Here is a 26,009-nt window from a genome sequence, read left to right on the forward strand (position 1 = left end):
TATTCTGAAAATTTGAAACTAAGACAGGTACACCAGACCTCCCTGTGTGCCCTAGAGTAAACTTTCTTCCCCTGGAACTCATTGAAAGTTTATTTGTGTGGACTGTATCTTATACATGCAATTATAACAGAGTGAATTATAGAAAGGACATGTACAATAGCACCCTGTCAATCATGCTGTCAATAATGCTTTGAAGGACCCCTGGATGGGAAGTGTCTTATTTTCTCTCTGTTGAGACAAAATACCCAACACTCAAAGTCAAAGGAGGAAAGGTTTATTCAGCTCACAGTTTGTAAAGGTTTCAGTTCATAGTTGGCTGGCTCCAAGGCAGGGTAGCAAGGTAGGTTGGCAGGGCTGGCTCCAAGGCACAGAGAAGAAACAGTTCATGATGGGCAGAAGGCAGCAAGCTACCAGCAACTAGTGACCACACTAGCCATTGTAGTCAGGTTTTGCAAGGGAATAGATTTAATATAGAACACAATTTATAGGATTATTTTAAAATTTTCACCCAAAATTCAAATGCAGAGGAGTGCAAGAAATCTGTCCACACACTAAAGACCCAAAGAATTGAGCTGCAGACCTGGATGCCACAGCAATGTCCCACACAAGTCCAGCTAAAGGCCTAGAGCCCAAGGCAATCCTCTGTGAGTCCAGCCCAGAGGTCTAGAGCCCATAGTAATGTCTCATGCAAGTCCATATCAAGAATCTGCACTAGGAAGGACCAAAGGCCAGTGGTGGAAGATAAAAAACCTGCGCTGGTGGGGTGAAGGATTTGTGCCACAGTCCTGAGGGATCTGTACTGGAGCCAGAAGTGACACTGGTGGCGAAGATCAGAGATCCTTTGATGAGAACACCAGCTGTTCCCAGCGACACCTAGGACTCGAGCTCCTCCAATGACCAAAACAGCCAAGTTCACATCAGGAAAACTAGCCATGACAAGCTTCTCCAAGAAAATCAACAGCCAATGATCTTTCCCTCTAGTTCTCTTTTTATGCCATTGGCAACAATCCTCAGGTGGATCCTCCATGCCCAGAACCATGCTGATTCAGTTCAGCTGGGCATTACAAGTTGACCATTAGTCCACCACACTAACCTTCTTTCAGTCCCTACCTTAGGGTGACTAGCACTCACACCCAGGATGGGACACCCTTAATCCCACCCAGAACTATGCCAAACCAATCAGTGGACTGATTTAGTAATCACACACCCTTAATCCCAGCATCACACACTCTAGATCCAGCTGCCTCTGAAAAGACCCCACTTAAGATGGAATGAGGCTTTGGGGGGACATCTAGACACAAGCCATAACAGGAAGTTCCTGACATTTACACCCCTATACTCCACACCCTTGGCATTCAGTACTATTTTCTTTTCACAGGTGCAAGCCGCTTTAGTAAACTTTGCTGCTATTTACTTGCTGGCATGTGCCACATCCTATTCTTTGTCACATACAAAAACCTGTGATTGTGCATTGCATATAAGAACCTGGGAACCTGTGCCCAGAGCCCACAACACACGACAACAACAGGAATCAGCAGACCTGCACTTATTCTCCAGGTAGGGTGGGTTTAGGTTCCTTATCTCAGTGGAAACCCTCCTGGAACCTATCTGGTGAAACTGTTTACCTGTCTTTGTTTCCTCTGTCCTAGTTCCACTTGGGTAGGTTTGGCTGGGCATGAGCTGTCAGGGGTTAACTGAGGTGGGGGGCAGCTTGTTCAGAAACTTGCCGGCAGGTTTTCAGGTTGTACTTTTATAGCCACGGAAGTCATGACTGTGCGATTTCATTTTAATGTTCCTTAACTGACACCCTCACAGATGCCATATCTGCTTGGTGCTGGGGCCTCAGGTGCTTCAGGCGCCTAAGAACTGGAGGTGTTCAAAAGTATATGGGACTGTTACCTGCCACTCAGGTTCAGTTATTTGCTCACTGCTGACCAAATCAAAGGAGGCTATTTATTTTGGCAAAAAGGAAAAAGGATTTATTCAAAGCTAGCTCCAAGGAGGCAGAGGGGCCTATTTGCCTCAAATCATCCTCTCACTGTGTACAGGTAGGAAAGGGCCTTTTATAGTAAGGAACAGAAGGGAGGGGCACAGAGAGATAATGTAGATCTCCACACTTGCTGGGTCAAGTCTAGCCATCCTCAGCTCATCCTCCTCCATTGTAGAAAGGAAACCAGGCTCTCTGGCCTCCTGGGCTAGCATCTGCACATTCTGTCATTTCTTGGGGCTGAGGAGAGGAGGGGTGTTGCTTATGTGCTCAGCAGGAGGAAGTTTGGAGAAGTTTCTCATCTCTAAAAGAAAAAAAAAATCTAACCTTTAAAGTTCCATTACACAGTGCTGGTTACAAGATTAGATTTCAAAAATTTAATTTTGACAAGCCATGGCCCTTGGTGTGTTAGAGCTAACTTCCCTGTCCAGAATCAGTGTGGGACTGTAGGACCCACGTTGTTTGAAGAACAGTAGAGCTGTTGTGAGGACAGGGTGACAAGTCCTCCTGGCAAGCCCCCCAGGATAGGGGAAAAGTCTTCTCTTCCTGAATGGCAGTAACTGTGACAGTGCCTAAATCACTCTGTGACTCAGTTTCCTCATCTCCCAAAGAGGGATAATCATCCCTCCCTTGTGGGTTGTCTATAATCTTGGAGATAATGCAGGTAAAGCATCTGGCATACACTGGGTATATGGCACTGTTTTCATGTTTAGCAAGCCATAGGATTCCAGTTGTGGAAGACAGGAACAGGGAGGAGAACTTTTTAGAACTATGTGAAGAGAAAAAGGAAAAAACAGCTTAGAAGGTCTCATGTCCTTGGGCTCAGCAGGCTTCAGCAGATTTTCATAAAATCAGAGTAGGGGATACAGAGCACCAGGGGTTTGATGGGGACTCAGTGGGAGAGAAGCTGGCCACTTCCTCCCTGCGGGGCCTCCCTCTCATCACCATGGAAACCGAGAGGCTGCCCTAAAGGTTCCTACTCACCCAGACCCTGAGGCTCCAGAAATGGGTGGGGTCAGAGCAGACCCCTACCTTCCAGTCTGCAAAGCTGGGGTGGGGGTGCGGTGTCTGCCTCGGTCTCTACAATCTCCATGGCTTGGGAACACTCGGGCTGATGTTGAATCCGAGCTCTGCCAACCTGCTGAGTGCCTGTGGGAAGAGCTCTTTCCTTCCTGGAGCCTCAGGTTAAAAGAGGAGGAAATGTATGAAAACAGAAGCTTAGTTGAGAAAACAGTGACATAAAGAAGCAATAAAACATTTAATGCCAGGGAGAAAGTTCACCGGTTGTTTATTGATAAAAGGGAACTTTGCCAAACTGGCCAGTGTGACCGTTTTTTTTTTTTTTTGGTACTGGGGATCGAACTTGGGTCCTTGTGCTTTCAAGGCAGGTGGCGGAACCACTGAGCTAAATCCCTGGCCTGTGACCCTGTTTTTGTTAGAAAAGCAAAGAGGACTATCTAGATATGCTTGCCAATATAATAATAATAATAATAATAATAGATAAAAGGGAAGAGGAGAGAAGAAATACTATAAAATATGCTTCTGCTTGTTTCTTTTTTTTTGATACTGGGGATCAAACTCGGGTCCTTGTGCTTGCGCAGCAGGCGGTAAAACCACTGAGCTAAATCCCCAGCCCATCTGCTTGTTTCTTGAGGAAGGGATTCCTTGTACAGTACTTTTTATTCTCTTGATCTTTCTTAAAATTCGGCCAAGGATCATGAGTAACTTTTGAAGTCAGTAACATTAATAGTTTCATCTAGAGGGACATTGCGCTCACTGCTTGACCTGATTTAAACCTCATTCTGTCTTGATAGTAACCCAGTGAGGAAAAGTGCTATTATTGTCCCCACTCTACAGAGAAGGAAACTGAGGGTCAAAGCCAAGAAACTAGACTCCAAAACTGGAGCACTTAATCATTACTTCCACTGCCCTCTGGGTCAAGAAAATGCTGCAGGTTCTGTTTTCTTAAATGTTTGACAATGGAAAATACCAAAGAAATCTAAAATCGATAGCTATAATAAACCCTCCTGTACCTACCAGCCCACTTTAAGAAGTCAGTTGGATGAGATGGTGCCTGCTGTAATCCCAGCACTCCGAGAGGCCTCCGAGGCAGTAGAACCACAAGTTGAACCCAGCCTGAGCAATTTAGTCCCTATCTCAAAATACAGGGTTTTTTTTTCTTTTTTTTTTAAAGGCCTGGGATTGTAGTTCAGTGTGAAGATTCTAGGTTCAGTTCTCAATGCTGGGGAAAAAGTCCTTAAATGGAAGTATTGAGGATGGGATGCTTAGGAAGAGGAAACAGGCCAGAGCCAGAGGCTCCAACCTACACTCACATACACACACACCTAGTGCACGCACACACAGCACATGCACACAAGCCTGCAAGGCTCCCAGGGACACCTTGGGGCTGCCTCCAGAGCTGTAGCACATTCTCCCTGGGGAACTGCAGCTGCTTCCACTCTCTGCCCCACACCAGGTTCCTTCTGCCTTTCTACACTTTCCCACGTGCATTTCCCCAGCTGGCTCCTTCATAGGTCTCTGGCTTTCCTCCAAGGCCTGCAGGTTTTGGCAGCTTGGACAACACAGGAGGGCATGGCCAGAGCTCTGGACAACACAGCAAAATGGGCAACCCTGATGGTGCTGGCCACCTTGGGCACAGCCCTGACAGTGGCCACCAACCCTGGCTTCGTGGTGACGATCTCCCAGGAGGGTCTGGACTACGGTAATTGGGTGCCTTCCTTCCCTCCTCTCCCATTCTTGAAAAGCACACATTGAGCACGTCCTGTGTGTAGCCCTTTAAATCCAGTGCCTGGTATGTTCACAGCTCTGTAAAGTAGGCTCCCTTGCTCCCATTTTACACACAAGGAAATTGAGGCAAAGTGAGTTGCCCAAGGTCACAGAGCTGTGAAGGGGCAGAGCTGGGACTGGAGCACTGGTCTAGAGGACTCTAAGTCCAGTGTCCAGGCCCATGAGGGTCCTCATGTTCCCCTCCCTCTACCCACCCCCAAACTCAGGCTTCTAGGCTCATCTCTTCTTTCCAAAGCCTGTTCTCAGCCTTGCCATTTGCCTCTCGAGGCAGAGGAGGCAGGGGAGGGGAGGGCCCTCCTTAGTGCAGGGGCTGGCAGGCACATTGTGCACAGCACCCCCTGGGTGACCCAGTGAGGATCCCCCAGGCTGCCCCTCCAGGCCCAGAGAGAGAACAGGAAGGCACGAAGGGCCCTGGCTGGCCTGCTGTGCCGTGGGCCAGGCTCTGTCTAGCAGCTTTACCCACTAGGTCTCCTTTATCCTCTCAGCAATGCTAGGTGGGACATATTGTTACCATCGATAGTCACAGGTGAGCAAATCCGCGGCTCAGGGAGGTAGGTGAGAGAGGGCAGCCTGAGCTAGGGCTCAGGTTTGCCTGCCACCCCAGAATGGCTTGGTGGTGCCTCTCAGTGGAAGAAAGATGGAGTACAGCACTGTAGGGACCCCAGGCCCAGGAAATCAGACCAAAGCTCTCAGCCCTTGATGTACCAGTGGGGACCAGCAGGACAGGACTTAGAGTGACCTGGTGTCTGACTCCTGAATTCTCACCCAGGCAGAGCAGCTCTGGATCCAGGGGTGTGGACAGAGGCCCCACCTGACTGAGGAGGAAGGAGTATGTTCCAGCTCCAAGCTGGGGTGCTCCTGTAGGCTTCCTGGGAACAGATGCTCAGCTGAGGGCTTTAAGCACAGAAGTCCTGGTGCTCAGTCATAGCTGCCTCAGTTTTTCCTCCTACTCGTGCCCCATGTGGCATCCAGAGTGAGTTTTCTGAAATGTAGCAAATGTGTTCAGGTATCATCCCCCTACACTATCCAGTGGCTCCCCAGTGCCTTCAAAAGCTACCCTGGGCCTTTGGCACTGCATTGGAGAACCTACAAGGCCTGGCTCTGGCCAACCCACAGATCCTGGCCATCTGTTTTTCCCTCTCTGGGTGGTGACCACATATGCAGTGCTACTCAGGACATGGGCTCTGGGACCAGAACACCTGTGTTCCAATTCTGCTCCACCACTTGCCAGCTGTGTGGTCTTGAACAAAGCATGTTGTCTCTCTGAGCCTCAGTTTTCCCTTCTGTGAGATGGGGAAGTAACAGGACCTCTTTCCTAGGATCGTTTAGTCAGTAACTTGATAGACGTGCACAGCCTAGAATAGTGCCTGGCACAGAGTAAGAGCTTGATGCAATCTGTTATCATCACTTTGAAAACCCGAAGCCTGGCTAGCAAGCTCCCTGTTTTTATCCTTCTCAGATAATGTGTTTGCCTGTTAATTGGTTCTTTGATGCTGTTAGCTACATAATAACTCATGAGAGAATTGTTGCCTTTGGGGCATTCATTTATTTATCCAACAAATATTAAGTGCCAGGCATGGAGGAGAATGTAGGAGACACATTAATAAATAAAACTGACATTGCCGATAACCTCAGGGGACTTACATCTAGCAAGCTAGAGAGACATTAATCAGAGTCACATGAATAAATGCATAATTACAAACAGTAATGGGGACTCCAAAGGAGACGTCTGTCCACAGCAATGATAACAAGGGGGGTTTCTCTGTTTACTGGGTCAAGGAAGGTTCCCAAAGGAAGTGCCTGGACACTGACCAGGTGAATATGGAGGAAAGCAGGAAACAGCAATGCAAAGCTCCTATGGAGAGAGTCAAACATTCAGAGAGGTAGGGCATCTGTAGGGACAAAGCACAGAGCAAGGCAAGGAGTAGGTGTGCAACAAATACTCATAGGATGCATGACTGGCTTTTTTTTTTTCTGGTCCCAGGGATTGAACTCAGGGCCTTGAGCTTGTGAGGCAGGCACGAGATACTGAGCTAAATCCCCAGCCTGCATGACTGGCTTTTTGGGGAGATGGTATTTTAGACCAGGGTTCAAGAAACTAGAAGCCCCAGGCCAAAGTGGCCTGCTGCATGTTTCAGTATGGGCTGTGAGCTAAGAATTGTTCTTATGTTGTTAGGTGGATAAAAAAATCAAAAGAAGAATATCTCACAACACATGAAAGTTACATGAACTGCAAATCCACTGTCTGTAAATAAAGTATGGCAACATGGCCACATGTATTCACTTATATACCATCCAGGGCTACTTGTGCTTGATGACATCAGGGGTGCAGCTGTGACAGAGAGCGTGAAACACAACACTGGAGATATTTACTATCTGGCCCTCTATTGGAAACTTTCACAGACCCCTGATGCAGACCCTTCCGTCCCACTGTCCCTGCTATGGACAAGGCACGGGCTGCGCCTCTGACTGTCTCCCGCCCTGTTCTGCCCTCAGGCTGCCAGCAGGGAATAGCTGTTCTACAGAAGAAGCTGGAGAACATCAACCTGCCTAACTTCTCGGGAAGCTTCAAGCTTTTGGGGAAGGGGTATTATAACTTCTACAGGTGAGGCTCTGGAGGAAGCCACCAAATCTACCTGACTCCCTGGGGAGCCGTCATGAACTCTGTAAAACTCTGTGCATGGTTCATTTATCAGTTAGGACTTCAGGGCAGTTTCAAGGACAGAAAATCTAATCCCAAATGGCCTAAGCCAGAATCATTGGCTCATGTGACTAAAAAGTCCCTGGAATAGTCTGGCTTTGGGTTCAGTTTGAGCCAGGTTGAAAGCCCATTGACCCTGTATCTCTCTTGCCACCTCTAAACATTGCTTCCTTGGAGAAGCTAATTCTCAGCAGAGTGGCCCTCCAGAGACAAGACAGCCACCAGCAACTCTTGCTTGATATCAGCACTGAGTCCTGGAAGGAGAGCACTTCCTCCTTTCAACACAAACAGAAGCCCTCAGGATCACTCTGATTGGCCCATAGGTTATATACATACCCTTGAACCAATCACTGAGGCCAAAGGAACAGATTGGTTAAGCCTGGGTCACAAGATCCACCCCAGAAAATAGAGGTACAGTAAAGTCAACATTCTTGGGAGTGACATTCAATACTCAGGGGGAGCAGCTTCCCCAAAGGAGAATGGCAGGTCTGTCACCATAAGAAGCAGCTACAGACAGAAAACCCACAAATGTCCCCTGCAGAATTCCTTACCCCATTCATTCAGCAGATATTCTGAACACCTACTCTGTGTCTGACACAGCAGCCTCTGGGGTGCAATAATGAAACAAAACAGACACACTCTGGCCCTTTATAGAGCCTGTAGTCAGGAGTTTAGCATTTGTTATCTTCAACAATAGTCACACAGCCTGGAAGATGGAGATGACTGTGCCCACTTTGCAAATGGGAAACTGAGGCTCAGGGTAGTAAAATGATAGGCCCAGGAAAATGCAATGGAAGTGGGGGATTCACATGCAGATGTGTCTGCCTTCAAAGACCAAACCACACCAATGCCCATGTTCTTGCCAAGGCTGCTCTCAGCACTTCTGGCTCCTCGTGGAGTGGATGTGCTGAAGGCCTTAACCAAGTCCTGGGCAAGACATCCAGAAAGCTGAACAAACCTTTCTCCTTTGCAGCTTGAAGGTCCTCAAATTCCAGCTTCCCAGTCCCCAACTAAGACTGCAGCCTGATGTGGGCCTTCAACTCTCCACCGACAACAACAATATCATTATCAATGGAAAATGGAACGCCAAAAGGGGTTTCCTGTACGCCTGCATGCTTGGGGTTTGTGGGGTGAACTCTTGGTACTATTTGGAAGGGATTAGAGCCAGGGTGTGAGAAATGCTCAACTTTTGCCTTGCCCACCACCTCTTGTCACCAGAGGTTTTGTGGAAGAATTTATCACCTAAGAGTCAGCATAACCCTTGATCCACATCCCAGTATAGGACATGGCAAGGCTGAGTTCATACATGTGGCTTGGAAGGGAAAAGTGAGCCTGAGCAGGGCCTTTCATTTATTCTCTTTGTCAGCTAGCTATTTCTGTGTAACAAAACATCCCAACCTCAGTAGCTTAAGCAACAATCATGTTATCATCTTATCTTCTGTGTGTCAACTGGGGTTCTGTCGATCTAGGGTGGGCCTAGCTGAAGAGGCTCTGCTTGTTTTCTTTGGACCTGTGAGCTACCCAGAGCATATCCTTGGTGACAGCAAAGGTGCAAAAAGGGGCAACAGGAACATGCAGGTCCTCTGAAGGCCTGGTTTCAGAAAAGGCCCATGGTCACTTCTACTCATGTAGCATCGGCCAAATTATGTCACATGGCCAACCCCAAGCCAAGGGCAAAGAGATGCATTCCCTCCCCTATGACAGGAAATGGCAAGAGTGTAGGCCCAGGGAGGCATGATGAATTGGGGCAGATCGTGCAAGCTACAAGTTTGAGTCTAACACTGGGGCCTCCCCACAATGGCCCTGCCCAGTACTAATGATGGCTCGGATTGAATCTCACTTTGAGAACATATTTTGCTTGGGAAAGCAGGGGAGAAAATGCAGGAGAAGCCACACTGGGTAGAGAGGGGTGTGGGTCAGCCTCCCGGCCTTCTCCCCACAGTAAGAGCTGCAGAACCCTTGACCGAGCTATCATTTCACTTACTTCACTTGCATTTCACTCATTGATCAAAAAATGATAACAATACTTCACCACGCTATAGAGGAGTTGACAAAGTCCCTTCAGGTCCAATCTTACCCAAACTCATTTCCTCCCTGAGAAAGGAGCTTTAATCTCCTTCGTTAACTGATGGTGCTGTAAGGATTAAAGTCTTTGGCCTCAAACACTCACATTTTTAGTGGTAAAGTGAGACATTCATTCTGGTGTCTGCCTGCCGGCCTAGGGTCTGAGGAAATGGAAGCTCAGAGAAGTTAAGAAACATGCCCCAAAACCATGCAGAGAGCAAGGTAGGGGGTGAGAATCGGGTCTGCCAGGCAGGCAAGGCTTCGGACCTCACGTTGGCAGCCTGACTCAACCGCTCAGTGCTGTGTGACCCTGGACAAGCTGCATCTTCTCTGCCACCGCCTCTGCCCTACAGTGGGGATAACAGCGAGACCCACCTTCTGGCATCACTGTGAAGTGTGAGCAGCAGTGGGGACCGGAGTGCTCCCTCTGACTCACCTTTTTTTGTTTCCCTTCAGCAAAGCCGGTGGCAACTTCGTCCTGAGAGTAGAAGGTATCTCCATTTCAGCCAGTCTAAAGCTGGGCAGTGACCCCACCTCTGGCCACATCACTGTTGCCTGCTCCAGTTGCAGGGACTACATCAACCGTGTCAGCCTGAAAGTCTCAAACAGCAAGTGGGGGTAGGTTCTCCTGGGCTGTGGTTGCAGGGAGGGACCTAGTGGAGCGGTGTCCACCATGCCAGGCCACAGCCGCAGGTGAGGCCGTCCTGGCCCCAGGCCTGATTTCCTGTTGGTCCTAGCCTGGCACTGAGAACTCATGCCTCCTGCTCCTGCAAAGCACTGTTTCTCTGCACTAAATGACCCATCCTCCCCACTCATCGAAGCCCACATCCAGCCCTTCCATAAACATTTGCCGGAAGCACCTGCTCACCAGGCTGCACATCCCACTCAGGAACAGCAGCCACCAATACGAACTTGGACCTAAGTGGCCTTGATTGGAGGCTCCCTGTGTGCCAAGCAGTTTTAGCACGTTTGTACCACATGCAGTCCACACATGACTCGGTGAAGTTGGTCTATAATTACGTCCCTTTCAGGGAGAAACCAAGGCACAGAGAGGAGACCAGTAACCTGCTTCTGCAGCTTGTGAGTGTCTCAGTCCAGGACTCTCTGACCCAGGCTGTCAGCCACATGACCCAGCAGGGAAAACAAGCATTACTCCCAACATTGAATTAGTGAATGGCTCATCTGTAATTACAAAAGGAGATAAGAACTAAGAAATAGAGGTTCAAAGTGCTGTGAACACATAGAGCAGGATGATGAGGTCCAACCTGATAGCTGCCCAGTTCTTCCTCCATGAATGACATTTGAATTGAAATGAAAATAAGTAGGAGTTAATCAGGTAGCTGTTGGGGATGGGAGTGTTCTAGGCAGAGGGCACTGCCTGTGCAAAGACACTGTGGTAGGAGGAAGCACAGATTACAGAGCATAAGGCAGGCCTGTGGGGGTGGTGTACAGAGACAGGTGCGGAGGGAGGTGAGGCGGAAGACCGGGCCTGGTCAGGACGTGATCATGCAGCAAAAGAATCCCACTGACAACTGCAGGAAAAGGTATATGGCTTGTGTATGCCTGGAGCCCAGGGACAAGGGCGCCAAGGCCTCTTTGGAGGAGGGAGGATGGCTTCCCAGAGGGGGTGGCATCCAGAATCCAGCCTGGGCACACCTGGAAGCCTCACATATGTCCCTCCATGTCAACCTCCAGGTGGCTGATCCGTCTCTTCCAAAAGAAAATTGATTCTTTGATCCGAAAGCTCTTGGACAACAAGGTAAGAGGGGCTGCACCTTCCCAATGGCCACGGCAGGAGAGTCCTGGGGGCCATGTCACTCCACCCCTAGGGATACCTCTGCTCTTGTCCCTGACCCCCTTGGCAGCCCTTACAGCCCCGTGAAACCACAAATCCGGCTTCCCAAGCTAGGCATGTTGCATTTTACTGAGGAATCCCCCGAGAGATCGGAGAGGGCTGCTACCCTACCCACAGCCAGCCCCCGGTGTGCTGCCCCTCCACTGAGCCCCTCCACTGTCCCCTGGCAAGGGACACTGTCTCCATCCCCCCTGCCACATGTCCTTTCTGATGCTCCCACCCAGAGCACATGCCATGCACGGAGCTCCAAGCTGGGCTTTGACCAGGGCCCTGCTGTGGCCCTTTCCTTGCAGCTGGAACTGGGATGAGGGACTGGCACCAGCTGGCGCTCTCCAACCTTCTCCACACTCGAACCACGCCCCCCCCAGCCCGCCTCCTCTGCCATGAAAAGGCCATTCATTGGCCTGGCTGTCCATGAACAAACCACCCCAGCTTCCAGGAATCACCTGAGCCTGTCTGGGAAGAGAGATGAGGATGGGCTTCTCCAGAGGGCAATGGGGAGCTCTTGCTGATCACATCTTCCATTCTCCCTAGATCTGCAAGATACTGAGCAATTCTGTGAACACCAACTTGCAGCGTTACATCAGGACTCTTCCAGGTGAGGTTGAGTGGGGATGGAGGAGGGAAGGGGTAGGAGGGGGTGGGGAGGGAGGCTGGGTGGGCGTGCCCGGCCTTGGCCTGGGCAGAACAGGCTATGGGCCACTGGCATTGAGCCAGGCCCTTGTGGTGAATCCGGAAACAAGATGCAAAAGCAGCCACTCATTCATCTGGCAGGGACCAAACAGCCCGGTACCCTCCTTGCTCCTGAGTTTGTGTGTGTGCAGGGTGTGGAGCGAGCACCTGTCACGGAGTCCTCCAGCAGCTGGGGAGTTCCGGGCACCATTCCCCCTCTACATCTAACAAAAAGTGGCTTGGGGAAGTACAAGGACTGTCAAGGTCGCACAGAGTTGCATTCAAACCCAGGACTCTGTCCCCTTGGCCCTGTGTTTTAGCCATGCGTCTTGGCGCTGTTGGAAGAAGGGTTTAAGACGACGTCGGTGGATGTGGAGTATGGATTTGTTTCCTGTGAGGGGAGTCCAGGAGGCCTCCCTGGAGGAGCTTCGATGGGGCCAGAGCTGCAGTCTCAGCCCAGCATTAGGGATGCTGTCATGGAGGCCATCTCATGCTCTGTCTTCTTTGTCTCTAGTGACATCCAAAATAGACAAGGTGGCTGACATCGACTATAGTCTGGTGGCTCCTCCAGTAGCAACGGCTGACAGCCTGACCTTGCAGATGAAGGTGAGGCTCACACCTCTGCCTCAGACTCAGGGCTCCCCATCGGCCTCCAAAACCAACCTCGCAGGACCTCGCCCCCTCTCCGCCCCACCTCTCCCCTCCCTCCCCACCTCCAGTCACACTGGCCTCCCTGCCGTTTCTGACACTCTCTGTGCCTCTCTTGTCCAGGGCTTTGAATGTGCAGTTCCCTGTGCTCAGGGTCCTCCCCGCAGCCAGACATCCGCACAGCTCTCCCCTGCTTCCTTCCAGTCTCTACTGCCCAGACCACACACTACACACCACATGCGCAGCTCAGGGATAGAGCAGAGTGAAAGATTCAAACAATATAATTATGCCAGCGAATGAGAAGGGCTGTCACCTCTGGGCTCCTGCCTGGGGGTGACACTGACGTGTTGTCTCCGAAGTCCCAGGTTCTAAGCATTCGCACACACACAGGTGGAAACCCATCAAGATTTTGCTGAGGCTCTGTGCGTGGATGGATGCGCATTGTCCTTCTGCTTGTGTTTCTCACCTAATAATGTGCATTGAAGGTGGTTTCAGACCAGGAAATAGGTCCCTCTCATCATTTTTAAGAGTTGCATGGTATTCCATAGGATGGGTGTCATGGTCGTTAATTATAAATAAGATATGCCTCACAGGTGCAGGGAATTTTACAGACCCAGGTACCCACCACCCAGATTTAAGAAACGTTACTATTTTGTCATATTTGCTTCTGATTTTTCAAAAAGTAAAACACTGTGGTGATCACTCCTGGGCCCTCTTTCCACACCTTCCTGCTCCTCACCAGGCACCCATGCTGACCAAGGCATGCTTCCTCTGCCTCCCACCCCACCCGCCCCATGCCTTCTTCTTACGCTGGTGATTGAACTCAGGGCCTTCTCTCTGAGCTACATCCCAGTCCTTTTTCATTTTGAGATAAGTTCTCACTAAGTTGCCCAATTTGAGCTTGTTCTTAGGAACAAGCCTCAGCTTCCTCTGCAACATGCTGGGATTCGCATGTGTCCTTCTTGCCTGTGTTTTTATACTTTTTATGGTCCTTCAAACTTTACGTATGTGGTATCCTACTGTACGTATCCACCTATGGCTTTGCTTTGCTTTTGTGAGGTTAACATTGTTTTTTGGCATGTTCCCAGATTTCTCATTAGAAACATCACACACACACACACAGCCTACAAACAAAAAACACCACAGTGTCAGTTTAAAACAAACACAGCACTCATAAAACTTTAGCTCCTTTCCATTCTGCTACCTGGGCAGAGGAAACAACATGCAGAGTCTGGCTGCTCTTTATAGGCCCCACACTGTCAGCAGCTGCAGGCTAAGCCGACGGTGCGGCTAGGAATGTGCCCTGGACTCTGCATGCTTGGGTTCAAGGCCTGGCTCTGCCACTTACCAGCTGTGTGACCTTAGGTGGGTCACTTCATCTCCCAGTGCCTCAGTGTCCCCTGCTGTACAGCGAGGGGTAGGCAGAGAAACACACTTGGCAACATCACCCAGAAGGCTAGTGATGCTATTATCATTTTAGGGTCATCAATTTTTCCTCTGTCAGACAGGTGTCCCCAGCTGGCTTCTCCTGAGACAGGGATGTTGAATTATGATTCCTGAAGGATCCCCCTGGCTCACTCTACTGTCTCTTCCCCTAGGGGGAGTTTTTCAGACAGGCCAACCGCAGCTCACCTCCCTTTGACCCTCCGGTGATGGCGATTCCCCCTGGGCACGACCGGATGGTGTACCTGGGCATGTCCGACTACTTCTTCAACACAGCTGGGCTTGTGTTCCAACAGGCTGGGGTTTTGAAATGGACCCTCACGAACAGCACTGTAAGGCCCAGCCAGGGGCAAACCCCCAGGAAGAGCACCGGGTTGGAGTCTAGCAGACCTTGTGGATTTGAAGCTTTATCTAAGATGTTGACTCTAGAGCCAAGACTCAGGCTGGCCTGAGTTTGAACGCTGGTCCCATCCCTTTCTGGGCCGGTGAGCCTGGGCCAGTTAGCCTCTGGAAACTGCAATTTCCTCATTTGCCCCTCAGAGGGCGCCAGAAGGATGAAGTGAAGTAGCAGTGCCCACGAGGCGATGCAGAGCTGTGCCCGCATGTGGGAGGACAGGAGCATGCACTCACGTGCCGGGCTGTGACACAGCCTCAGCCTCGCCTCTCTGTCCTCCTCGGCCAACTCATTATCTTTCACATGTTCATGGCTGCTACCCTGGGCCTCAGTTTACCCATCTGTACAATGAAGAAACAACCCTCCTCCCCAGAATCTGGGTACCGTACCACCGGATCCCAGCCCGGCTCCCGCCCTGTGTAGATTCTCCTGTGTGGACCACGGGTGTGTGCCTGCAGAGGCCGCCTGTCCAGACAGGGAGCTGCCCTCCAGCGTTCAGAGGCAGGGGCCCGAGCTCGGAGTGATGAGTAGGAGGCCTGGAGAGGCCCTGATTGGGGGCTGTGGGTGTGGAGGTGGGCTAACTGAGGTGGGATGTCCTGTGATTGGTTTGCAGGAGATGGTGCTTCAAATGAAGGGGAGGCTTCATTCACCACGCCCTCGCCCCCTGGTATAGGGCTGCAGAGGTTGAAGGGATGCAGGCTGTTGTCATGTACAGTTCGGTGGCACGTTCAGTCTCTCACCCCAAGCAGCATTTGCCTCCACCTCCTGATCTACAAAACTCTTTCCTCTTTCTACAGCTGCCAAAGAGATCCAAATTCCACTTGACCACCAGTTTCTTTGGAAAATTCCTACCCCAGGTGGGAACGAGCTTTCACTCCTTCTGTCATCCTGGGCTCCTGGAGAGGACTGGGCTGTGTCAAAGGGAAGGGGCAAGCAGAGACCCTGGGCTGACTGAGGGCGAAGGTGGTCACCAGGGCCTCATCCCTTCCACACATGTCCACTATGTGCCTGGAGCCCTGTGCTGGGGACTCGGCAAAAGAGACCGTATGCCTGCCTCGGGTACATGAGACAATGACAAAAACAGCACTATCTATGACAAGTGACACCAACAGCTGGGTGCCGCTGCTTTAGACAAAGGGCACAGGGAAGGCCTGGACCATAGTCCTCTCGGCTGTGTGGCTGAAACACCAGCCATTTATTCCTCCCGGTTCTGGAGACTGGAAGACCAAGATTGAGGTTCCGGTGAGGGCTGTCTTCTGGCCTCGTAGGCAGCCACCCTTTCTCTGTGTCCTTATAGGGCCTTTCCTCAGTGTGGGGGGTGGGCAGAGGCCGGAAGCTCTGGTGTCTCTTCCTAAAAGGATGCTGACTGTGTCGGCTCAGGGCCCCACCCCCTTGGCTTCATTTAGCCTCACTGCCCTAGAGCCCACCTCCACAGACAGCCACATGGCAGGCTAGGGCTTTAATGTGTGGATTTAAGGGGAGGAGACACAAACATTCCATTTATGACAGTTTCTCTCATGGTGGCAGCTCTAAAAAATGTCTTCAGAGGGAAGGTCTGGCTGGGGTGGGGAGAGGAGCAGCATTTGCATTATAGTCACATTATTTTTACTCAGGCTGGGTTTACCTGGGGAGGATGAAAGGCTGGGAGAGAAGAGAGAAGTCACCAAGGCCCTCCTTTGTTCCCCTGGAAGCTACTACTGCTCTCTGAGGAGGTGAAATATGAGCTTCGAGAAAGGGAAAGAGCCAGGCTAGGAAGGAATGGAGGGAAAAGCATTTGGTTAGAAGGAACAGAGAATGCAAAGGGTTTCAGATGGCAAGAGAGCTTGTCACATTTGAGGAGCAGCAAGAGTCCTCTGTGCCCAGCGATGGAGGACAAGGGCTAGAGGCGAATGGAATGAGGTCAGCAGGGTCCCAGATGGCAGCCATGAAGTCATTTGGCTTTATTCCGAGAGGCTTAGGGAGACATTGGAGGTATTTCTGCAAGGGAAGGGCAAGACAAGACTGGAAACCATTTTTAATTAGACAACCTCTTTTGTTGGCTGTGTCCACTGTGTGTAGGTCTCCCAGATGTTCCCCAGCATGGATGTGCAGCTTGTCTTCTCCACCTCCTCGCCACCACACCTGGTCATGGAGCCCACTGGCCTCACCTTCACCCCTAACCTGGAGGTCCAGGCCTTTGCTGTCCTCCCCAACTCCTCCCTGGCCTCCCTCTTCCTGCTTGGCATGGTAAACTGCTCCTGGGTGTGGGCTGGTGGGAGCACTGTCCTTGAACTCAGGGGATTCAAGCCTAGAGAGGGGGATTCGGAGCCCAAGACCGAAGCGGCCAGAGTCCCACAGGCACACAGCCACCCCCATGTACCTGTTTATTTATGATTCAATTATTCATTCAATCACTTTTTCATTCACTCAATTATTCATTCCTTCGTTGGCTTGAAATATGTGTACTGTCTCCAATTCATTCACTCAGATCTTTGGTCAGTCCGTTATGCATTTGCATATTTCCTCATTCATTCATTTATTCATCTAATTATTAATTCGTTCAATTATTCATTAGATTGCTGACTTGAAATATGCTATACTTTTTCTGGATCCTACATGCATTCATTTATTCAATTATTCATGCATTCTTTTACTTATACTCTTGCTGTATTGGCCCTTCATTTGTGAATTTGCTCATTTATTCATCTGTGCATATCTTTACTTATTCCTCCATTTGTGGATTTGTTTAATCCTTTACTTATTCAAATTCTCATTCCATTGTTGACTTACTTGCTCATTCATTTGATCATCCCATCACTGCCAGACATTTGTTGGCACCTACGGTGGCCGCTGGGAATGGGCCCGACTCTCTCCCCGTGAGAGGTGCTCAGGGGCCCAATTTCAAGCGAGACCTGTTATCCCCACTTTGCAGATCAAATGGGTTCTGAGTGGGTCACTTAAAGTCAGACTGTCAGAAAGCTGAGGTGAGCACCTTCAATTCTCCCTCAGTGGGTATTTTCTGAATGGATCAGTGAGTGAATGACCAGGAATAAGGCTTCTCTTAACTGCAGATCTGCCCCATGTCACCCTCCCGAGTGGCTCAGGAACTCAGAGGTCTCCCAGAATCCTGGTGACAGTCCAGGACTCCTCAGCAGCCACAAAGCAAAGTCTCCCTGCTCCTTGGGTTCTGTGGGCCACCCTCCCAGGCTCTGAGAAGCTGGCCAGGCCAATCACCTGGTCAGGGCGGTCACCCGAGCTGTCACTTTGCAGAGCATGAACGCACATCTGAAGGTCAGTGCCAACTCTGACAGGCTCGTGGGAAATCTTACGGTGGACAGGTAAGTGGCCTGTGGGGACAGAATGAGGACTGCCTATGTGCTCCAGGGGGCCACAGGGGAATAGGAGCCTTCCTATGTACCAAGCACTATGTCCTTTGGTTCACCTGTCCTGTTTTAGCTTGGGTTTTCAGACAGTGAAACTGAAGCTCAGAGATGAAGTGGCTTGTGACCTTGTGACCTGCCATCTCAGTTTGCCCAGGAGTGTCCCAGCTTTAGCGTTGAAAGTCCTGTGTTCTGGGACACCTGTCTGTCCCAAGTGGACTCCTGGTAGGGAAAAGCCTGCTGAGAACCCATCCCCACTGAGTACAACAGTGGACCGTGCCCTGTGTCCCTGGCCTTTCTTGGCACCAGGAAATCCCAAGTCAGCTTCTGGCCCCTCCCTGGGACTTCAGGCCCTGTCCCCTGCCGGGAGACTTGGGACCCATGTCACCCAGGTTTGAATCCCAGCACTGGAGGGTGTGGTCAGGAGGGTGGTCTCTGATAGCAGGCTACCTGCATTTGAAAAGCAAGTGACAAACCCCAAACCTCAGTTTCCTCAACTGTGAAATGAGCCCAGTAAGTATTCTCCACCAACAGTACCATCTTGAGGATTAAGTGAGCTATTAATACGTGTGGGATGCTTGGAACACTTCACGGGCTATAACAAGTGCTCCATAAACAAAAGGGAAAGAGGGACACATACAGAAAGAGAAATGCAGGGACATAGAAAGAGGGAGACGCTCAGAAAGGGATGGAGAGTCACAGAGGAAGGGGAGCAGGAAAGAGCAAGAGAGATTGAGTCAGATGGCGAGGCGAGAGGAGTTAACAGGGAAACAGGCAAAGAGAGCGAGGTGGGGAGAGACAGAAAGCGGTGTGATGACCCCGACAGTCAGACCTGGTGTCTGCCTCCTCATCACGTTCTGCTGTCTGAAATGCATCCTGACCCGCATCCCTGCCCCTTTCCACCTTCTCCCCGGTGCAGAGCTGTCCTTAACCTTGAGATCAGCCCCTGAGGTTTACATGCTGTTCACTTCTCCTGGCACCGTTGTGACAAGTGTTACTGCTTCGGTTTAATTTGCCTTGAAACACCCACAGGCCTCAAATGGAGGGGCCGGGGAGGAGACAGCTGGGCTCTGGCTGAGCACAGACTCTGAGGTGGGCAGGGGCTGAGGACAGGGTCTGGGAATGCATGGGGCCAGGATCCAGGGGCCACTGACTCTTGCTAAACAACAGCAAGTTTTTAAACTCCAAGAATAATTGGAGACAACAGGGCTTTGCTGTCCAGGAGACCTGTGTGAAATCCTGCTTTGCTAGTCGTTAGCTGTGTGGTCTTGGGCAGGTCACTTGATCTCTCTGAGTGTCAGTTTCCTCAAATGTAAAATGGGACACAGTGGTCTTTGGCTCTTGGAGTGCTGTAGGCTACATTTCCCCTTTTCTCTGAGATTACTGCTAAAATACCGTCAAGGCCATGGAGGGGTGGAGGGGTGGCTCAGGTGACTGAAAAGTCCGAAGCATTCAGGCAAGAGTGGCTCAGGTGCCCGAGTGATGTCCTCAGGGTCTGACTCCATTTCTTGGCTCTGCTGTCCTCTGTGCTGGCTTCAACCCCCAGCAGGTTGTCACCGAGTGGTGGCCTCCTGTTTTCCTGGAGAACCTGAGGGCCACAACCCCAGTGTTTCCAGCACAAGACCGGGGGACACTCTTGCTGGGCAGCACGGTCACAGCCCAAGCCTAAAGAGTGACATTAGGGGCGGACTGCACCCAGGGCTCAGCGTGGGCTTTGAAGCACCCAGAGCGCGGGTGGCCGGAGGAAGGGACATGGGGAGGACACCACGGGAACCAGGCCGTGGACGTGTGTACCGGCCTGGCTGCTGTGGTCTCAGTCTCGCTTTTCCTGTCACAGGCTGCTCCTGAAACTGAAACACTCCAATGTTGGCACCTTCCCGGTGAGTCCCAGCCCCTGGCAGCTTCATCCTTGCCCTGACCTTGCAGGATCTGTCACAGGCTCCTGGCATCACCCAGGAGCCACTGGCTCATTTGAATGTAATTTGTTTGTGAATTAGTGGTGAGAGGAGCTTTGTGGACAGAGAGATCAGAGGTGGGACCCCTGCTCTGGGCTCACTGACGGTAAGGCCTTGGGTGATCACTTGCCTTCTCTGAACTTCAGGCTTGCCTGGCCTTCAAGTCAGCAGGGTGCGGTTTCTCAGTGGGACTAGGTATGCACACTCTGGTACAGAAAGTCTGCTCAGCCAATGCTTGATGAATGAACAAGTTTATGACTATTGAGCGAATATTTTGTGCTGGGTTCTTCCAGGTGTGGGTAACGCTGAGCTTTACATGGTAGTGGGGAGACAGGATGGTAGAAAATGAAGAGCAATCCCGTCATGATCAAAGCTATGGAAAACAATGGGGACGGGGGAAAGTGAGGGAAGAAGTAAGTGTGAGATGCTCTGGTCTCTGAGGAGGTGATGTTTGGGTTGACAGGTGAGAAGGAGCCCACAGAGGGACCCGCAGAGGCAAAAACCCTATGGTGGGAACAGGCTCGTTGTGCTTCAGGGACAGAAGAAGCCAGAGTGGCTGGAGTGGGGGCACAGGAAGGGACATGTTGGGGGTGGGCTGGGCTGGTCAGCAGGGCCTTTGAGCCTGTGTTCCAAGGGCAGTGAGCAGCCAGAGACCTGGATCCTGCGAGGAGCAACACACTCTGATTTCTACCTTTGGAAAAGATCCTGTAGGGGTAGGGGACTGATGACAAGCACAAGAATCAGGCCTGAGGAGCGTGGGGTGGGGCTGGGACTCACCAGGAAGGAGAAAAGACAGTGGCTTGGGGATGGATTTTGGGAGCTGCTTTAGACAAAACTTGGTGAAGATTGGATATGGGTCATGAGAGGAAGGAACAGCAAGATGACACCTAAGGACTGGGGTGTAGTTCAGTGGAAGAGTGCTTGCCTAGCAAAAAAGAAAAAGAACAATGGCATCGAGAGTTTAGGCTGAGCAGCCGGGTGAATGGCAGAGCCACACACCAGGATGAGGAAGGGCAGCTGGAGGGACAGGAGCAGATGTCCCCCCGGTCCAAGTAGACAGCTCCCCTCCCTGGGAATTCCTGCCGTCATTAGTGCTGCCCAGGCGCTGAGAGGCAGCCATCCTCATAATTAGCCACTCAAATGTTCTTAGTCACCTACTGTTAAGGGCGCCTACCCTGTGACTTACATCCAAAGCCACCCCATTGATCTGTCCAGAGTCTCATTCCATGTACCTGACTCTCCTTGGGTTCTGTTTGAACCCCACTTTCTGCTTCCCTGGAGGCCATCTCCCTAGATCCCTGAGATGCTCCCAAGTTCCCCCCAAGGGAGTGACTTGAACTCACCCAGCATGGAGTCAGGCTGTCCAACCTCCCAGCAAAGTCTGATAAGAATCCAGCCCACCTCTCTCCATCTGGTGAGATCACAGGACACAGAAGGCCAGAAGCCACCTCACAGTGTTGTCATGGGTTTCTTGGTGTCCTGGCTTCCTCAGGGCCCTGCCTAAGTCAGTAACTAACTTCTGCTTCTGCAGAAAATAAACATATGCATTTCCTAGGACTCAGAGGAAGAAGGGCACACAGTGGTGAACCCAGGGAATTATAGCCCGGGGAAGGAAACTCAATTGTTCCAGAAACAGAACATACATATTTACAAGTTGTAAATGTCACCACTATGGGCAATAATCTTCACAGTTCCACATTATTTTGAAAAAAATATATTATTGCCAAAGCAAAGCATATGTACCATTGAGCACGAAGAACCTACAGATTTGCCGAACAAAGAAAATAAAAACCGTTCATATTTTCACCACTTAGTTCATAATTTCGAATATATCCTCCTGACCTTTTGATATGCCCATCTAATTTTAAAAGTGGGATTAGGTGATTTTAAACAGCCTCGTGTTCCTCATTTAAATATATATCAAGCATATCTCTTGTTGATAATTATATTTCTACAGTGTCATTCTTAACAGTTGCGTATTATCTCCTAGTATCAAAGTTCCACTATCCCCCTCAATGACTTCCCTATTGTTGGACATGTAGGTTGCCCTTAGTTTATTGTTCACATTAAAGTGATAACACGGACAAGTATCCTCCAAACATCTCAATTTGCCTCCACCCCACATAATTTCCATACGACAAACACTCAGAGCCATGCTTGCTGGCCCAAATGACACACATTTTAAGGCCTTTGAAGAGTGTGCCTGAATTGCCATAAAATAGGCTGATTCCATCTCTACAGTGCTGAGAGAGTGTATTTTTTAAACAAAGGTTTTCAGATTTAAACCCTGCCCCATGACCTTCCCCATCATCCCTGTAGAGGGTAACACAATCCAGCATGCAACTGCACGGGGAACCTTAGCTCAGCAGAGGTCACCGGATGGCCTGGGCCAGGCTGCTGAGTTTCCATCATCACAGGGCCCACCACAGCTGTTCTCCTGCCTGGGAGGTTGCTCAGGGTGAGGGGGGCAGGGAGGATGTCCCAGAGCCGACCCACAATCCCTCATGACTCTGTCCCCTTCCTGTCCTCCAGGTGGAGCTGCTGCAGGATGCCATGAACTACATAGTGCCCCTGGTGGCGGTTCCCAAGGTCAATGGTAAGGAGCTCTGTGAAATCATGATTTTCAACAATGGGGTCAGGGGATGGGGTGACTGCCTCCAGGCACTGAGTACCTGCCTCAGTTAAACCTCAGGTGCCATATGACCTAGAAAGAGGATGGAACAGAAAGGGAACTCACCTGGGTAGAAGTCATCCATTATTTCAGGCAGTCCTTACGACAATCCCACAAGATGGGGGATTATGAGTACCTCTCATTTTGATGGGAGGAAATGAAAGATGCAAATGGTTAAGTGATTTACAGAGCAGGCAGCTGGGGTCCGATCGTGGCTCTGGAGTCCTTTTCCAACTCTGGGAGAAGGATGGCAGTGGGCACCCTTGGCTGAGCACTCACAGTCACCACACTAGTGGAGCCTCAGGCAGGCCCACCCCTAACCTTTGAGCACCAGGGGCAAGGGGACCAACAGAGGTGTAGACATATAGATGCGTGACTTGGACATTTAGAAATTATAAATTAAGCCAGCAAATTATTATGTAGACTATGAACTAGCCTCCTTCCTGGGCAAGTGTGGCTCCATAATGACCTGGGAGACAGGACAGAATTCTCCGAGCTTCACACCACAAGGGGGCGGGGGGGGGGCTGGCCCCTGGCCACTGCCACCTCTGGCTTCACCCTCAGCATTGAGGGAGTTGGTGCTCACATGCAGACCCTCTGTCTATACCACGGCCAGCACAGCCACGCCCTGGGGAGGGCAGTCATGGGGAGGGGGCCTGCATGAATCCTGGAAGTGGGCTTGGGGACAACAAGGGACATAGAGTGGGGGTGCAGGCTCTAAGGTCACCTTCCTCTCGAGCACGTGTGCCCTGGCAGCCCTATCTGGGTGTGTAAGCACCTCCAGAAGGTGCCCACCTAGGCTCTCTGCCACCTCTGCACTTCTCCTGCTCACTTCTCACTGTCTCTGTCACAGAGAGGCTGCAGAAAGGCTTTCCTCTCCCAGTGACCAATGGGATCCAGCTCCGCAACCTGGTGCTTCGCTCTTACCAGGTGAGTCCCCAAGGTCCCTGTCACCAAATGTCCCATGCAGTGCTTACCTATCTTGCAATGCTTCCTCTGTGCCCGGCTGTGCATTAGGCACCTTCTACCCTCGCAACAACTCTGGGCTGCAGTGCTGTCAGTAAACGGGGACAGTGAGGGCTCAGAAAAGTCACGCTGCACTGCACCAAGTCCAGACTCCAGGCTGGGGTTCCCTGCATTTAACCATTGTGCCTTCTTCCCACACACCACTCGGCACACACGGAGCCTGCTGAGTGACCAGAGTGCCTCTTTATTGACCTGGCCCGTGCATGCTGCACACCTCCCTTGCATCCAGCACCTTGCTGGGCACTTCGGGGTGGAGAACGGAGTCAGTGTCACTCAGATTTACACACAGATCAGGAGCCGCTCTTCGTCTGCCCAGCCTGCCCTCTGGCAGCATCTGACACTAACATCCCTCAGTGGGCCGCCTTCTTCCGGAAGTTTCTGTGGCTCCTCTGCCCCATTCCTCGCTTCTCCCCCAGGGCTCTCCTGTCCCTTCCTTAGTTATTGGAGAAGTCTGGACTCCTTCCATGGCCTCGTCTCTTTCCCTCTTATCCCCCATCACTCACCAGCTTCCCAGTCCCCACCTTGGTGACACCTTGGTGCCACTTCCAGGTTCCTGAGTCTTTCTAAGCCTCTGCAGTTGCTCTACCCCTTCAACTCAGCACATCCCACGAAGTTGTTACCCCCACCAAAAAGCCATTACACCAGTCCTTTCCCTTGGTCCTCAGCTTTCCTGACGACCTGTGGCTCTCATGCGACACCCATCAGCCAGGTCCTCCCTCTCCCTGGCCCCCAACACCAATAGTCAGCCCCTAATTCTTTAGACCACTGTGCTGAGGGGGCTGAGAGACTGGAGAAAAAGCCAAGCAGAGCCAACAGCCACCACGCTCCCCCTTTCACCAAGTTCCAGGTTGGGCCCCACGGAACAATTCCATTTCTTCACTTCGGAATATTCTGAAGGGTGCAGAAGGGCAAAGGGAAGTGTTTCGCAGCCCTGATTGGAACAGGGGCTCCCTTGAGCCATTGTGAGGCTGTATGACACATGAAGCCTCCACCACCACAGCCAGGGGTGGGGGCTGCACATCACACCAGAAGAGGAAACAGCTGCCCAAGAAAAAAGAAAAAAAAAAAGCTGCCTACAGATGCCTGGGCATCAGCAGCCACTGATGTGTGGACTCACCAGCAAGGCCCTGTGCGAGTATCCCCATGGGCTTCTGCCTTTCTGGCAGCCCACAGGCCCCACTTTGCTCACCCCTCCCTGACAGGCAGGCTCCCAAAGCTTCCTTCTTAAAAATGTGGCTCGTTTTTAAGACTCCTGCCTCAGACTTGAAACCTAGCCTAGGTAATTTATCAACTTAGCAGGATCCTGTCCCAAAATAAGGAATAAAAAGGGCTGGAGAGGTAGCTCAGGGTGAAGGGCCTGGGTTCAATCCCCACTACTGAAAAAAAAAAGGCAAACCCCTCCCCCAGTGAGGGTCCACCTCCAACTGATGACCATATTTCATCTCTGGCTAGAATTTCCTGCTGCTTGGAGCAAATGTTCACCTTGGCTGAGGTGACTGGGGCTGCACCTGGAGTGGGGACCATGGCACCTGTTCCTGAGGCGCTGTGGGACAGGCTCCCCTTCTCCAGGGAGTCCTTACTAGACCTTGCAAACCTCTCTGAGCTCTCATCTGGAAATGATCTGAACACGGAGAGTTCATTGGAAAAGTTCATGATGTACATTTCAGGGATTCTGTGCTGCTCTCAAAGCAGTCCACGACATGTCCTCCAGGAATCGCATTTCAATTGTGATCATAGTATTTCTTTTTGGGCATCGTTTAAAAAAAACCAAAAAAACAAAACAAATAAACCACTTTCTTTTCCTGTGAATTCTGTGTGTGGGGTTTTTTTTTTTCTTATTTTATATCTATTCATTCCTTCCATCCTTGGTTGTAACCAGCCTGGCCTCGGTGCCAATGCACAGTACACTACAGTCACCTCTTTTAATTTCTGTGATTCACCTTGGGTGTCCCACACCTCCATTAGCTGCAAGTTCCTTCGGCCGTCTCTGGGTCCAAAGCGCCTGAGTCCTGTGTTGGTGTAGGGCAGGAAAGGTGGAAAGCAAGCGGTCCACTGGGCTGTTGTTCTGCCCACTGCCACAAGGTGTCGCTGTTAAAGATGATCCTGCACAGCCTCTTGTCTCCCTGTGGAGGGAGTCAACACTGGAACTGTTGCTCCAAACGCTGATACACGGTGTCGCCGTTGAGCAAGTCTCCTGCTCAGCGTCTGCCCCACAGGGCTGCAGGCTGAGGGCTTCACCCTGGCCAACCATTGGGCCTGTGGCAGAACACCAGGCTAGGTAACAGAGGACTCCCTGGGGTGCAGTTAGTGCTTCCCCATGTTTTCCGAGCTCTGGGCGGAGGCAGATCTCCAGCCCAGACTATCGGGCTTGCGGTGGATCCCCATGGGAGCTCTGGGCCATTTCCCGCCCTGGGGCAGATGGGGCT

At 51.0% G+C, this 26,009-nt stretch overlaps 1 protein-coding gene across 1 annotated transcript; it reads left to right on the forward strand.

The window, feature by feature from the left end:
- Positions 1–1,441: 1,441 nt before the first annotated feature.
- On the forward strand, positions 1,442–25,392 carry LOC101698087 (bactericidal permeability increasing protein). Its single transcript, XM_004867783.2, has 16 exons — positions 1,442–1,557; positions 4,542–4,709; positions 7,292–7,400; positions 8,470–8,598; positions 10,017–10,178; positions 11,256–11,319; positions 11,950–12,013; positions 12,602–12,693; positions 14,334–14,510; positions 15,370–15,429; positions 16,631–16,798; positions 17,822–17,889; positions 19,769–19,811; positions 22,419–22,482; positions 23,411–23,487; positions 25,036–25,392. Exons 2-16 carry the CDS (start codon positions 4,580–4,582, stop codon positions 25,072–25,074), a joined length of 1,446 nt encoding a protein of 481 aa, XP_004867840.1. The 5' UTR covers positions 1,442–1,557; positions 4,542–4,579; the 3' UTR covers positions 25,075–25,392.
- The last annotated feature ends 617 nt before the right edge of the window (positions 25,393–26,009 follow it).

The sequence above is a fragment of the Heterocephalus glaber genome, unplaced genomic scaffold, assembly GCF_053883595.1.
Source record: "Heterocephalus glaber isolate CG9 unplaced genomic scaffold, H.glaber_assembly_v1.0 deba00001532, whole genome shotgun sequence".
Taxonomy (NCBI): domain Eukaryota; kingdom Metazoa; phylum Chordata; class Mammalia; order Rodentia; family Bathyergidae; genus Heterocephalus; species Heterocephalus glaber.